Source organism: Peromyscus maniculatus, chromosome 20 (genome assembly GCF_049852395.1).
Source record: "Peromyscus maniculatus bairdii isolate BWxNUB_F1_BW_parent chromosome 20, HU_Pman_BW_mat_3.1, whole genome shotgun sequence".
In the NCBI taxonomy this organism is placed as follows: domain Eukaryota; kingdom Metazoa; phylum Chordata; class Mammalia; order Rodentia; family Cricetidae; genus Peromyscus; species Peromyscus maniculatus.
This window is the reverse complement of record NC_134871.1, coordinates 71363613-71376025: the sequence shown is the minus strand read 5'-3', so window position 1 is coordinate 71376025 and position 12413 is coordinate 71363613. Positions and strand designations below refer to the sequence as shown.

Here is a 12413-nt window from a genome sequence, read left to right as displayed (position 1 = left end):
TCATAGAAAAAGCACTGATGTAAGTTGGTGTGTATATATGTATATATATATATATATATATATATATATATACCATACATGTATATGATACATACACATATCAATATGTATATCTATAATAAATATGCCCCAAGCATTCAAGCAAACATATGTGTCCCCAAGCATAAAACAAGGCCATGAGCTAGAACGTAAAAGGCGAGCAGGAGCTTGGAGTCCTGAATATCTATAATATTGCCAACTGTGATCATCTCCACTGGCTTAGGCGGCTTCATTTTGTATCCGGTGCTTACGTCCCTGTCTCTGTAAGCCAACCAGAGAATTATGAATGATTCTGGGAACCTGTGAGGATAGGGCTGTAACTCAGCTCCAGGGTACACCTGAGGGTAGAAGGTGGAGGCTCCAAGTCACGTGGATAACTTGACACACACTATCTGGGACAACGTAGACAATGAAGAATAAAGGTCTTCCGAGAGTCTCAAATCAGAAATGGGTCCCCATCAGCCCAAGGAGCCCTGCTATAGAATCAGCCCCTGTAAACAACCCAACCATGAAGAGTAGATAGGACCTGCAAAGGGCCTCGGAGCACTGAGTCTATCTGCAGAGAAGCATCAAGCTGTTTTCTCTCTGCAGGATTTCTTCCTTAGAGCTGTGTATACCCTGTCTCCTAGACACAGCCCCTCCTGCCTTGAGAGAATTAGCTCTGGATATCCACATTCTTCCAGAGCCTCTGGCTGGAACTGTTAGTATTCTAACTCTCTGGTGGTTAGCCACACTTAGAGTGAGGAGAAAAAGCCTTTGGATTTATGAGCAAAGCAAATTAATGTCCCCATAATGGCAATTGTGGTGGACTTATAGGGGAAAATAAGACTATAATGTTTATGTGTTTATATGTTTTTAATGTTTATAGGTTGCCTGCTCCAGCCCGCATCCTGATGAGAATAGGTGTGCCTGAATTAGTTCACTGTGAAGGACGTTGCAGACATGAGTTTCTGCTAACTACCCAAGCTCATAAATGCCTTTAAATGGCTTTTTTCATTTTTATGAGGCTAATCCTCATGTCCACACACACATAAAAGGGGTGAGGGATCCACTAGCCTCACAGAGACTCCCAGCTCCAGCTCACCCCACTCCACATTGCTCCTGAGCTGCCATCCACAAAGCCATCATGTCTTGCCGCTCCTACCGAGTCAGCTCTGGCCATCGAGTGGGCAGTTTCAGTTCTTGCTCAGCAATGGCGCCTCAGAATCTGAACCGCTTCCGGGCCAGCTCTGTCTCCTGCAGGAGCGGGTCTGGCTTCCGCGGCTTGGGAGGCTTTGGTAGTCGGAGCGTCATCAACTTTGGATCATCCTCACCTCGGATAGCAGTTGGGTGCTCCCGTCCTATCCGCTATGGAGTTGGCTTTGGAGCTGGCAATGGGATGGCCTTTGGCTCCGGTGATGGGAATGGAGCTGGTCTAGGCTTTCGGGCCAGCAGTTGTGTTGGCCTGGGGTTTGGAGCTGGCAGTGGCCTTGGCTATGGTTTCGGCGGCCCTGGCTTTGGCGGTCCTGGCTTTGGCTACAGAATTGGAGGGATTGGAGGTCCATCAGCCCCCTCTATCACAGCTGTGACAGTTAACCAGAGCCTGCTGACTCCCCTCAACCTGGAGATCGACCCCAATGCCCAGAGGGTGAAGAAAGATGAGAAGGAACAGATCAAGTGCCTCAACAACAAGTTTGCCTCCTTCATCGACAAGGTACCTTGCTGGCTGACCCCTGGGATAGGTGCTGAGAGTCAAGGGTCCTAGGGTGCTCTTCCATGTCAAAAGAGCTGACCAGGGTTTGAGCCATGGCTCTGACCAAGTACCTAAGGCATCTGCCAGAGGCATTGAGGGATGGATGACTTGCAGATGGTTCTGCACTGAAAACAAACAAACCAGAGGAACTGCTGCCTGGTGAGACAGACTAAGATGCTGGCCACAGTTTCTGGAGAAAAGGAAGGTGATCCAGCCAAATCTACGGGCAAACGGGAAAACCAAGCCCTGTTTCTTGGTTACTTAGAAATGTCTCCTACACAGGTGGAGACTTCAGCCAGGTGTTTGATTGACTCATGCTTAAAATATTTCATCCTTTAAGATCACGGTGTTTCCAAAGGAGATTTTCGTAGTTCCTGAGACAGATGGCCCCAGTCATTCAGCCTCAGGAGAGAGAAGAGAGCAGAGTGATTTTCATGTAAAAGACAAAGAATTCATACACCCAGCATAGGCTACCAAGACGTGGTTGAGATTGAGGGAAATACAGATGGCCACCAATAGCTGATACAGAGAGATAATGGTGTGAATATTCCAAAAGCGGTTACCCAGTTGGCCGTGTCCACACGGGGATGAGGCTTGGTCTCTGGGAAAGAATCTCTGTGAGCTCATTTTGCACTGGGCTGATAGAGTATCGGAGATGCTGGTCATGATGTACAGTCCCAGGTAGCCGCCTTCGCGTACCACAGCGACCCCCAGTGTACGGCCACTGCTCTGTGTACTCTGCTGGGGTGGCTGATATCTACTCTCAGACACAGGCAAGGCCAGCAGAATCCCCATCCTTCAAACTTCCCCATGACAGGTGTAGAAGGGAGAAACGATACTGAAATGTCTTTGTTGGCAGCAAAGCCTCACTGGGTGTGAGGAGAGAGAGGGCTGTGGCCCTGCCTTCCCGGCTTCTGATGAGTTAGAGGCATGATGGCCGCAGGGAGAGACTCATACACGGCAGGGTCTTCACTGGCCATCTGAAGACTGGCCGACGCGGCTGCTCCGCCAAGCCCTTTAATGTGTTGCCTTTGCCTCCTGGATGTAGGTGAGGTTCCTGGAGCAACAGAATAAACTCCTAGAGACCAAGTGGAGCTTCCTCCAAGATCAGAAATGTGCCCGGAGCAACCTGGACCCCCTCTTCGATAACTATATCACCAGCCTGAGGAGGCAGCTGGATGTGCTAGTCGGTGACCAGGCTCGGCTGCAAGCTGAGAGGAACCACATGCAGGACGTCCTTGAGGGCTTCAAGAAGAAGTGAGTAAACCCGGGCTGCCCACACCTGGGCCCCATATTTCCAGAAGCAGCAGGCCAGTGCAGATGAGACAGGAGTGTTATTATCTGTGAAACCTAGCTCCAGGATGAGTGGGGGACAGCAATGTGAGAAGGGGGATAAGGAGGCCCTCCGGGAGGAAGAAGGAGTGCGGGGGAGGGGCCTGTCCTTAGCACTGCCAGTAGGAATGAATAAATTGGGAAGTCTTTAGTTTTGAAAGGAGTACCCACACTCAGCGCTGTGTCAGGTCCTACGTCCTCTGCACTCGGCTGCAATGACCCTGAGTCGTTTCTCACAGAGAAGTGTGGGAACGGTCCAGATTTTCAGACCCTTAATCCAAGTTGAGAAAGTAAAGGATTTGGAGGGTTATTAGCTTAGAGGGGACTGAGCTATGCTAATTTGTGGGTGGCAATAGAGAACCGTGTTCCTCAATAAACCAGGATCAGCCGGGCGGTGGTGGCGCACGCCTTTAATTCCAGCACTTGGGAGGCAGAGGCAGGCGGATCTTTGTGAGTTCGAGGCCAGCCTGGTCTACTGAGAGATCCAGGAAAAAGCGCAAAGCTCCACAGAGAAACCCTGCCTCGAAAAACCAAAAAAAAAAAAAACAGGATCATGTTGAGGGATTAGTGAGGGCTTGGGGGTAACTCAAGTGAGGGCTTACCCTCTTCATCTCTGTGCTCCCAGGTATGAAGAGGAGGTGGGATGCCGAGCCAACGCCGAGAACGAGTTTGTAGCTCTGAAGAAGGTAAGGCATAGATCGCAAGGAGTCCAAGGAAAGTTCTACGTGGAGGCACCGTGTTCTCCAGAACCCCAGCCCCCCAGCCCCAGCAACTTCCCAGGCAGCCCTGTGGTGGCTGAAACGGCTCACCCAAACAGCAGAACCCCAAATCCCAAAGACTACATCAGGTTCCCTTCAAAGTTCTGATTGGACCACAGATTATTTGAGTTTGGGTGCTGTGAGTTTGAAAAAGATAAGACTCTTAAGTGTCTTGAATTACCAAGGTTTTCTTTACTTTTATCTGAAAAAAAAAAAAAAGTCCATGTCTTTGGTGTGCACAGGAAGGGCACACGTATACCATGGTGTGTGTGTGAACAACTTGAGAGAGTTAGTTCTCTCCTCCCACCATGTGGGACCCAAGGATTGAACTCACGTCTTCAGGCTCCATGTCGTCTCTGCGGCTCCTTTTCCTTTGCTTTTCAGTAATCACCGAATAAGGTCCAGCTCACATGGGTTTCCACACTGCAATAGGGGAAGAGGGACCATCACAGTAGGAACTGAGGGATCCCCCTGCCCATCTCCCGACCTCTAGGTAGGAAGGGTGAACAGCAAAGGCAGTGAGCTCATCCCTCTTTCCTATGCAGGATGTAGACACAGCTTTCCTGAATAAATCAGATCTGGAAGCCAATGTGGACGCCCTGGCCCAGGAAATTGAATTCCTGAAGGCTCTGTACATGGAGGTGAGGCCCTTCTTCTCTAGGCAGTCAAGACTGAGACTGCTCATCCTGCACGCCCTGGGGGCTGAGTCAGGCCTTCGGGTTTCTGGATGCTGGTTTCATACATCCAGTTCCACCCCCACTCAGACCTGTGTGCTCTCGTCACCCTGTCTGGGGGTGAGGAAGGCCAGGAACTTCACAGAGCATCTCCAACAGCCACATTAGGCCTGACAATGACCTCCTGTCATCTGTGATCCAAACCTTCATTGGCCAAGCTAAAGGCTGGGTTTTAGAATGCCTGGCAAAATGATTTGCCAGAAGAAAAGAAGGGCATCTGATTTAACTAGCCAAACAAATGCTATTTGCTTCCAAGCAGTCTGTGTAGGCTGAAGAGAAGTCAGTCAGAGCTGCAGTGGAAGGTCTCACCAGGGTGGAGACCCTGGTTCTCTGAAGATTCTGCACCTAGGACTCTCTAGGCTCTGCTATATTTTAAAATATTGCTACCTCTCAGTGGACCAGCCTGGCCACCTCGTGGGTAGATAAATGTGAACTGTTTATCTACAGCTGTCATTGGTCACCTGAAGTCCCCTGGTTTAGACAGTCACCTGAGCCAGAGCAAGCAACTGGAGGCATGCTCTAAGCATATGGCAAGGGTTCTGAAGTCAGACTCAATTGCTTCTCAAGCATGCCTTTTTTTCCCCCGAGCTCCAGGCTGGATGGGGGAGGGGAGTCTTCCTGCAATGTCATAAAGCGAGAAGCAATGCTCCCTGTGTCTGGTTCACAGGGGCCCTATGACAGAGTCCCAGCTGCTGATGGGCCACTGAGCCCCTCTGCCTTGCCGCTTCTCCAATGCAGGAAATCCAGTTGCTGCAGTCACACATCTCAGAGACATCTGTCATTGTGAAGATGGACAACAGCCGGGACCTGAACCTGGACGGGATCATAGCTGACGTCAAGGCCCAGTATGAGGAGGTGGCGAGGCGCAGCCGCGCTGATGTTGAGGCCTGGTACCAGACCAAGGTACCAGACGGAGGCAACGGGAGACTAGGGGAGGGGGGCAGGTACCCTGGGGCGACGACTGCGGTCTGAGGTCTTCAACCCAGACTGCCTGCGTGTGGTCAAAACACTGCATTTTGCCCCTAGTATGAGGAGATGCGGGTGACAGCTGGCCAACACTGTGACAATCTGCGGAGCACACGGGATGAGATCAATGAGCTGACCCGGCTGATCCAGAGGCTGAAGACAGAGCTCGAGCATTCCAAGGCCCAGGTGGGAAAGGGAAGGAGAGAAAGCTACAGAGAGGGTGAGGCAGGGTCCCTGGCTTTGAGCAGCCCTGAGTCTGGTGAGATAAAGACCTACCAAGACCTTGACGCAAACCAGAGGGCTGTACAGAAAAACTTCCAGGAGAAGAGAGATATGGACCAGAAGGAAGGCCTGGGTAGGGGAGGCAGAAGGAGTAGAAGACTCTGGAATCCTTAGGTCTGTCTCCAGGCAGTGGAAACCCAATGGAGATGGAGAGTGGGGAGAAACAATACTCCACCCCCTGCTGACCACAGTCACCATCCCTGGAAAAGCAGCCGCCTAGAGCTCCAATGCAGGCCTGGCACCACGTTTCACCCTATCCATAAGGGCGGTGTTGCCAACCCCGCCGGGGAACCCCGGGTCCCTAGCAAAGCCCACATGCAGACTCCCTTCCCTGCAGTGTTCCAAGCTGGAGGCTGCCGTGGCTGAGGCGGAGCAGCAGGGCGAAGCGGCCCTCAATGACGCCAAGTGCAAGCTGGCAGATCTGGAGGGCGCCCTGCAGCAGGCCAAACAGGACATGGCCCGGCAGCTGCGCGAGTACCAGGAGCTCATGAACGCCAAGCTGGGCCTGGACATCGAGATCGCCACCTACAGGCAGCTGCTGGAAGGCGAGGAAATCCGGTGAGAGCAGGAAGGAGTGAGGTCAGACATCCGGAAAGATTATCAAAGTAAGGGAGGAGAGCCAGGTGAAGAAACCTGGAGTGAGCAATCTCTAGAGAGAACAATACATTTTCCCAAAATATTAGTCGGTTGCCCTTGACACAGGATTAAGAAGATGCTGTGCTGCCGAATGTGCTTGCAAGCGAGCTGCACCAGGTCATAGGTGTTTTGTCTGGTTGATTAATTGGTTAAAATAATAATAGGTCATCAAATAGTTTAGTTCAACAATTTAGAAGCAATCTCTAGAAACATGGTGCATTTCAAAATGCGCTGACAGTTGGAGGTGAGACTCACCAGTCGGCTATTACCCAGACAGGAAGCCCTCTGACGGCAAGCAGGTTCATAGCTCGTGTGAACTCTCTCGTTTCTTTCTTTCTGCAGGATCTGTGAAGGTGTTGGGCCAGTAAACATATGTAAGTATCTAGTATCTAGCCTTTTCTCGGACCATTTCTTAAGGAAGTTCCTGAGATAGCTGGTCTGGCCAAGACGGTCAGGGGAGCAGACAGACCATCGGGGTCCCTGGACTGGGAGCATGTCCTTAGCAGAGGCTCTGGGAGCAAAGAGTAGACAGCAGTTTAAGTGGGAAACGCTTCCTGGAAAGAGACTTTCGGCTTTCACCATCACAGAACCTTAGCAGGAATGGGAAGGCTATGTCAAAGAGGTGACCCCTGTCTGGGGCCATGCTCAATGCAAGCTGTCCCCTCTCCCCTAACTTCCTGCTGCTTCTACATCGAGGATGGGCTGTTCCCAAAGCAAGTGTGCTACTTCACTGGCCCTGCAGGGCAGGACGAGTCCCTGCTCTGTGGAACTCCAGTCTTCCTGAGAAGGGGAGTACTAGCCAGGGCCACGCTAATCCCGGAAGGACGCCTGCAGTGGCAGGGGGCGGGGGGGGGGGGGCGGGGGGACCAGACAGAGCACACCAGCTTTACTCTCAGAGAAGAGCCCTGATTTGCTGGAAGGCAAGGGCGCAGCAATGCTCCTCTGCAGAAAGTGAAGCCCAGAGGTCATGGTAGGGGTGGGGGCGGGGGTGGGGGCAGCACGGACCCTGATGCAAAGACAGAGAGGAGAGTGTCAGGCTTGCAGGCAGGGCTGCTTTAAGCAAGGATCCCAGTCCTGAGGCATGGGCTGTGCCCAATGGAGCCCAGTGGGGCTGCAGAGCAGAGTCAACCGTGGGAGCAGAAATGGCTGGCCAGGAAATGGTGCTGGCAGGATTTCTCGTCTGGCACTTACATGGGAACAAGCAAGAGGCACAATATAAGCACAGAGGAACCACCCTGCGGTTCTAAGAAGGCCACAGCTCCCTGGATGACACGTCTCTCTTGGCCTCTCAAGTCCACCTGACACGGGACACAGATAAATAGCAGTTTGTAGACATTAACGGCAGTCGATCTACGGGTGAATGCCCAGGGGTTCGGTCAGCATCCTCCCACTCGCATCGAGATGGCTGCTTTTCATGTAGTCTCGGCCTTTCAGCCACTCAGACAAGAGTCAACATCGCCTTCCTTTCTTCTCCACAGCTGTGAGCAGCTCTCGAGGAGGTGTGCTGTGTGGCCCCGAGTCCTGGGTCTCTGGATCTGGCCTTTCCCACAATGGTGGGGTCACCTTCTCCAGCAGCAGCAGCAGCAGCAGCACCCGTACCGCTGGACGGGTTCTGACTTCCTCAAGCCTGAGGGCTGGTGGGGACCCGCTGAGCTCGGGGACCAGAGGAGGCTCGGTGCTGGTGGGTGATGCCTGCGCCCCCAGCATCCCCTGCCCACTGCCCACTGAGGGTGGTTTCAGCAGCTGCAGTGGTGGCCGTGGCAACCGCAGCTCCAGCGTCCGCTTCTCAACCACCACTACCTCTCGCAGGACCAGGTACTAAGCACCTGGTCCCGGATGGTCACTGCCTGCAGAAGAACCAGCTGAGCGTCCCCTGCTTCTCTCCCCTGAGGTGCACAGGCTCTGGTTCCAAGGGATCTCCAGCCACTCCTCCTGCCAGTACACAGCCCTAGCCCGTGTCCTCCCGCAGGACTTCGCGTTGCCGTGGCAGCACCGTCCACAGGCCCGGCGTCACTCGCTTCTCCCTGACTCCCAGATTCTTTCCCTCGGACCCCCTTCTCAGCCTGCAGCAACAGGAAATGTATTTTCAGCACAGCCAGAGACCAGAGCACCTGGGGAGGAAGGGGCCCTCCCGAGAAGCATGAGCACAGATCCCTGGGGTCCACGGGCATCCTGAGCCTGCCACTTCCTGTTCCTCCCTCTCCCCTCCCCTGGCAGAAGAGGCTTCTTTCTCCCTTCCCTGGCTCCAAAGGACACAGTCCTTGGTGACCACAGGGATCCCTGAGTCCCCGTGATGGTTCTCCGACCAGTGGCTCCTCCTCGCCATTTCTCTCATGGTTGTTGGTTGGTCTGCGATATGTGAGTCCGCCGAGCAGGTGGAATGCACATGGAGAGGTGGCTTTTCCGCCCCAAGTGCCTTGTCCTGTGGTGACATGAGGCCCAGCTCTGTGCCCTGCTGCTGCAGCAGGGTTTGTGCCCGCAAACCCCAGGAGGGGTGGCTGGGGGTGGGTGGGTGCCGGTTTGTACTGTTCTTTGTGTTCCTGGGTTTTCAATAAACTTGCCAAGCTAACTTTACAAGGACCCCGCCTGTCCGTCCTGATCATACTGAGAAGGTGGCCCTACCGGAACCACTCTAATGAGAGTGTGACCAGAGCAGGAGCTGGTGTCCATGGAAAGAAAGGGAAGGTCTCACAGCTCTGCAAGGCAGAGGTGACAAAAAGTTGAGGTTCTGAAAACAAGGGCCAACTTGCCCACTCTTCCCCGAGTGCTCTCTTCCTGACCACACTGAATCCTTCCTTTTTCACCAGCTCCCACCCCACCACTAAACCCTCTGAGGTAACCACAATGACATCCTGTCTCTCTGTCCTCACCTTTGCCTCCATCCAACTTACTCAGCACAGTGCTACTATGTGTCTTTCTCACACAGAAACCAATCATAGCTGCCCTCCTTAAAGCCTTCAATGGATTCCCATTGCCTACCAGAAGTAGCCCAAGCTCCTTAACACCGCATTACCGTCCTGTGGAATCTACCCACAGACCTCCATTCCGGTCCTGTGGAATCTACCCACATACCTCCATTCCCGTCCTGCGGAATCTACCCACACGCCTCCACTCCCGTCCTGCAGAATCTACCCACAGACCTCCATTCCCATCCTGCAGAATCTACCCACAGACCTCCACTCCGGTCCTGCGGAATCTACCCACAGACCTCCATTCCCGTCCTGCGGAATCTACCCACATACCTCCATTCCCGTTCTGCGGAATCTACCCACATACCTCCACTCCTGTCCTGTGGAATCTACCCACAGACCTCCATTCCCGTCCTGCGGAATCTACCCACAGACCTCCATTCCCGTCTTGCGGAATCTACCCACAGACCTCCATTCCCGTCCTGCAGAATCTACCCACATACCTCCATTCCCGTCCTGCGGAATCTACCCACATACCTCCACTCCTGTCCTGTGGAATCTACCCACATACCTCCATTCCCGTCCTGCGGAATCTACCCACAGACCTCCATTCCCGTCCTGCGGAATCTACCCACATACCTCCATTCCCGTCCTGCGGAATCTACCCACATACCTCCATTCCCGTCCTGCGGAATCTACCCACATACCTCCACTCCCGTCCTGCGGAATCTACCCACATACCTCCACTCCCGTCCTGTGGAATCTACCCACAGACCTCCATTCCCGTCCTGCGGAATCTACCCACAGACCTCCATTCCCGTCTTGCGGAATCTACCCACATACCTCCATTCCCGTCCTGCAGAATCTACCCACATACCTCCATTCCCGTCCTGCGGAATCTACCCACATACCTCCATTCCCGTTCTGCGGAATCTACCCACATACCTCCACTCCTGTCCTGTGGAATCTACCCACAGACCTCCATTCCCGTCCTGCGGAATCTACCCACAGACCTCCATTCCCGTCCTGCGGAATCTACCCACAGACCTCCATTCCCGTCCTGCGGAATCTACCCACATACCTCCATTCCCGTCCTGCAGAATCTACCCACATACCTCCATTCCCGTCCTGCGGAATCTACCCACATACCTCCACTCCCGTCCTGTGGAATCTACCCACAGACCTCCATTCCCGTCCTGCGGAATCTACCCACAGACCTCCATTCCCGTCCTGCGGAATCTACCCACATACCTCCATTCCCGTCCTGCGGAATCTACCCACATACCTCCATTCCCGTCCTGCGGAATCTACCCACATACCTCCATTCCCGTCCTGCGGAATCTACCCACATAACTCCACTCCTGTCCTGTGGAATCTACCCACAGACCTCCATTCCCGTCCTGCGGAATCTACCCACAGACCTCCATTCCCGTCTTGCGGAATCTACCCACAGACCTCCATTCCCGTCCTGCAGAATCTACCCACATACCTCCATTCCCGTCCTGCGGAATCTACCCACATACCTCCACTCCTGTCCTGTGGAATCTACCCACATACCTCCATTCCCGTCCTGCGGAATCTACCCACAGACCTCCATTCCCGTCCTGCGGAATCTACCCACATACCTCCATTCCCGTCCTGCGGAATCTACCCACATACCTCCACTCCCGTCCTGCGGAATCTACCCACATACCTCCACTCCCGTCCTGCGGAATCTACCCACATACCTCCACTCCCGTCCTGTGGAATCTACCCACAGACCTCCATTCCCGTCCTGCGGAATCTACCCACAGACCTCCATTCCCGTCTTGCGGAATCTACCCACATACCTCCATTCCCGTCCTGCAGAATCTACCCACATACCTCCATTCCCGTCCTGCGGAATCTACCCACATACCTCCACTCCTGTCCTGCGGAATCTACCCACATACCTCCATTCCCGTTCTGCGGAATCTACCCACATACCTCCACTCCTGTCCTGTGGAATCTACCCACAGACCTCCATTCCCGTCCTGCGGAATCTACCCACAGACCTCCATTCCCGTCCTGCGGAATCTACCCACAGACCTCCATTCCCGTCTTGCGGAATCTACCCACAGACCTCCATTCCCGTCCTGCAGAATCTACCCACATACCTCCATTCCCGTCCTGCGGAATCTACCCACATACCTCCACTCCCGTCCTGTGGAATCTACCCACAGACCTCCATTCCCGTCCTGCGGAATCTACCCACAGACCTCCATTCCCGTCCTGCGGAATCTACCCACATACCTCCATTCCCGTCCTGCGGAATCTACCCACATACCTCCATTCCCGTCCTGCGGAATCTACCCACATACCTCCATTCCCGTCCTGCGGAATCTACCCACATAACTCCACTCCTGTCCTGTGGAATCTACCCACATACCTCCATTCCCGTCCTGCGGAATCTACCCACAGACCTCCATTCCCGTCTTGCGGAATCTACCCACATACCTCCATTCCCGTCCTGCAGAATCTACCCACATACCTCCATTCCCGTCCTGCGGAATCTACCCACATACCTCCACTCCTGTCCTGCGGAATCTACCCACATACCTCCATTCCCGTCCTGCGGAATCTACCCACATACCTCCATTCCCGTCCTGCAGAATCTACCCACATACCTCCACTCCTGTCCTGTGGAATCTACCCACATACCTCCATTCCCGTCCTGCAGAATCTACCCACAGACCTCCATTCCCGTCCTGCAGAATCTACCCACAGACCTCCACACCCGTCCTGCGGAATCTACCCACAGACCTCCATTCTGGTCCTGCAGAATCTACCCACAGACCTCCATTCCCGTCCTGCAGAATCTACCCACAGACCTCCATTCCCGTCCTGCGGAATCTACCCACAGACCTCCATTCCCGTCCTGCGGAATCTACCCACATACCTCCACTCCCAGCCATTCCCTCGCTGCACCCTACCTCCAACCTGACAATTTTCATCCACTTAATAAACATCTGTCCAGTGCCTGTTCCGTGCCAGGCACGATGCCTGG

The 12413-nt window shown here is 53.7% G+C and overlaps 1 protein-coding gene across 1 annotated transcript; it reads left to right on the top strand.

Moving 5' to 3' along the window:
• Positions 1–1138: 1138 nt before the first annotated feature.
• Positions 1139–9056, top strand: Krt84 (keratin 84). Its single transcript, XM_006981885.3, has 9 exons — positions 1139–1732; positions 2820–3028; positions 3729–3789; positions 4407–4502; positions 5334–5498; positions 5622–5747; positions 6181–6401; positions 6822–6853; positions 7958–9056. The coding sequence occupies exons 1-9, from the start codon at positions 1166–1168 to the stop codon at positions 8299–8301; spliced, it is 1821 nt and encodes a 606-aa protein (XP_006981947.2). The 5' UTR covers positions 1139–1165; the 3' UTR covers positions 8302–9056.
• Positions 9057–12413: the final 3357 nt, after the last annotated feature.

Bases quoted from the DNA above. Each gene is read 5' to 3' on its own strand.
- Krt84 (XM_006981885.3), top strand. From the start codon at position 1,166: ATGTCTTGCCGCTCCTACCGAGTCAGCTCTGGCCATCGAGTGGGCAGT. The intron at 1,733-2,819 runs GTACCTTGCTGG...TCCTGGATGTAG, and splicing joins TTGCCTCCTTCATCGACAAG to GTGAGGTTCCTGGAGCAACA. The intron at 6,402-6,821 runs GTGAGAGCAGGA...TTCTTTCTGCAG, and splicing joins CTGGAAGGCGAGGAAATCCG to GATCTGTGAAGGTGTTGGGC.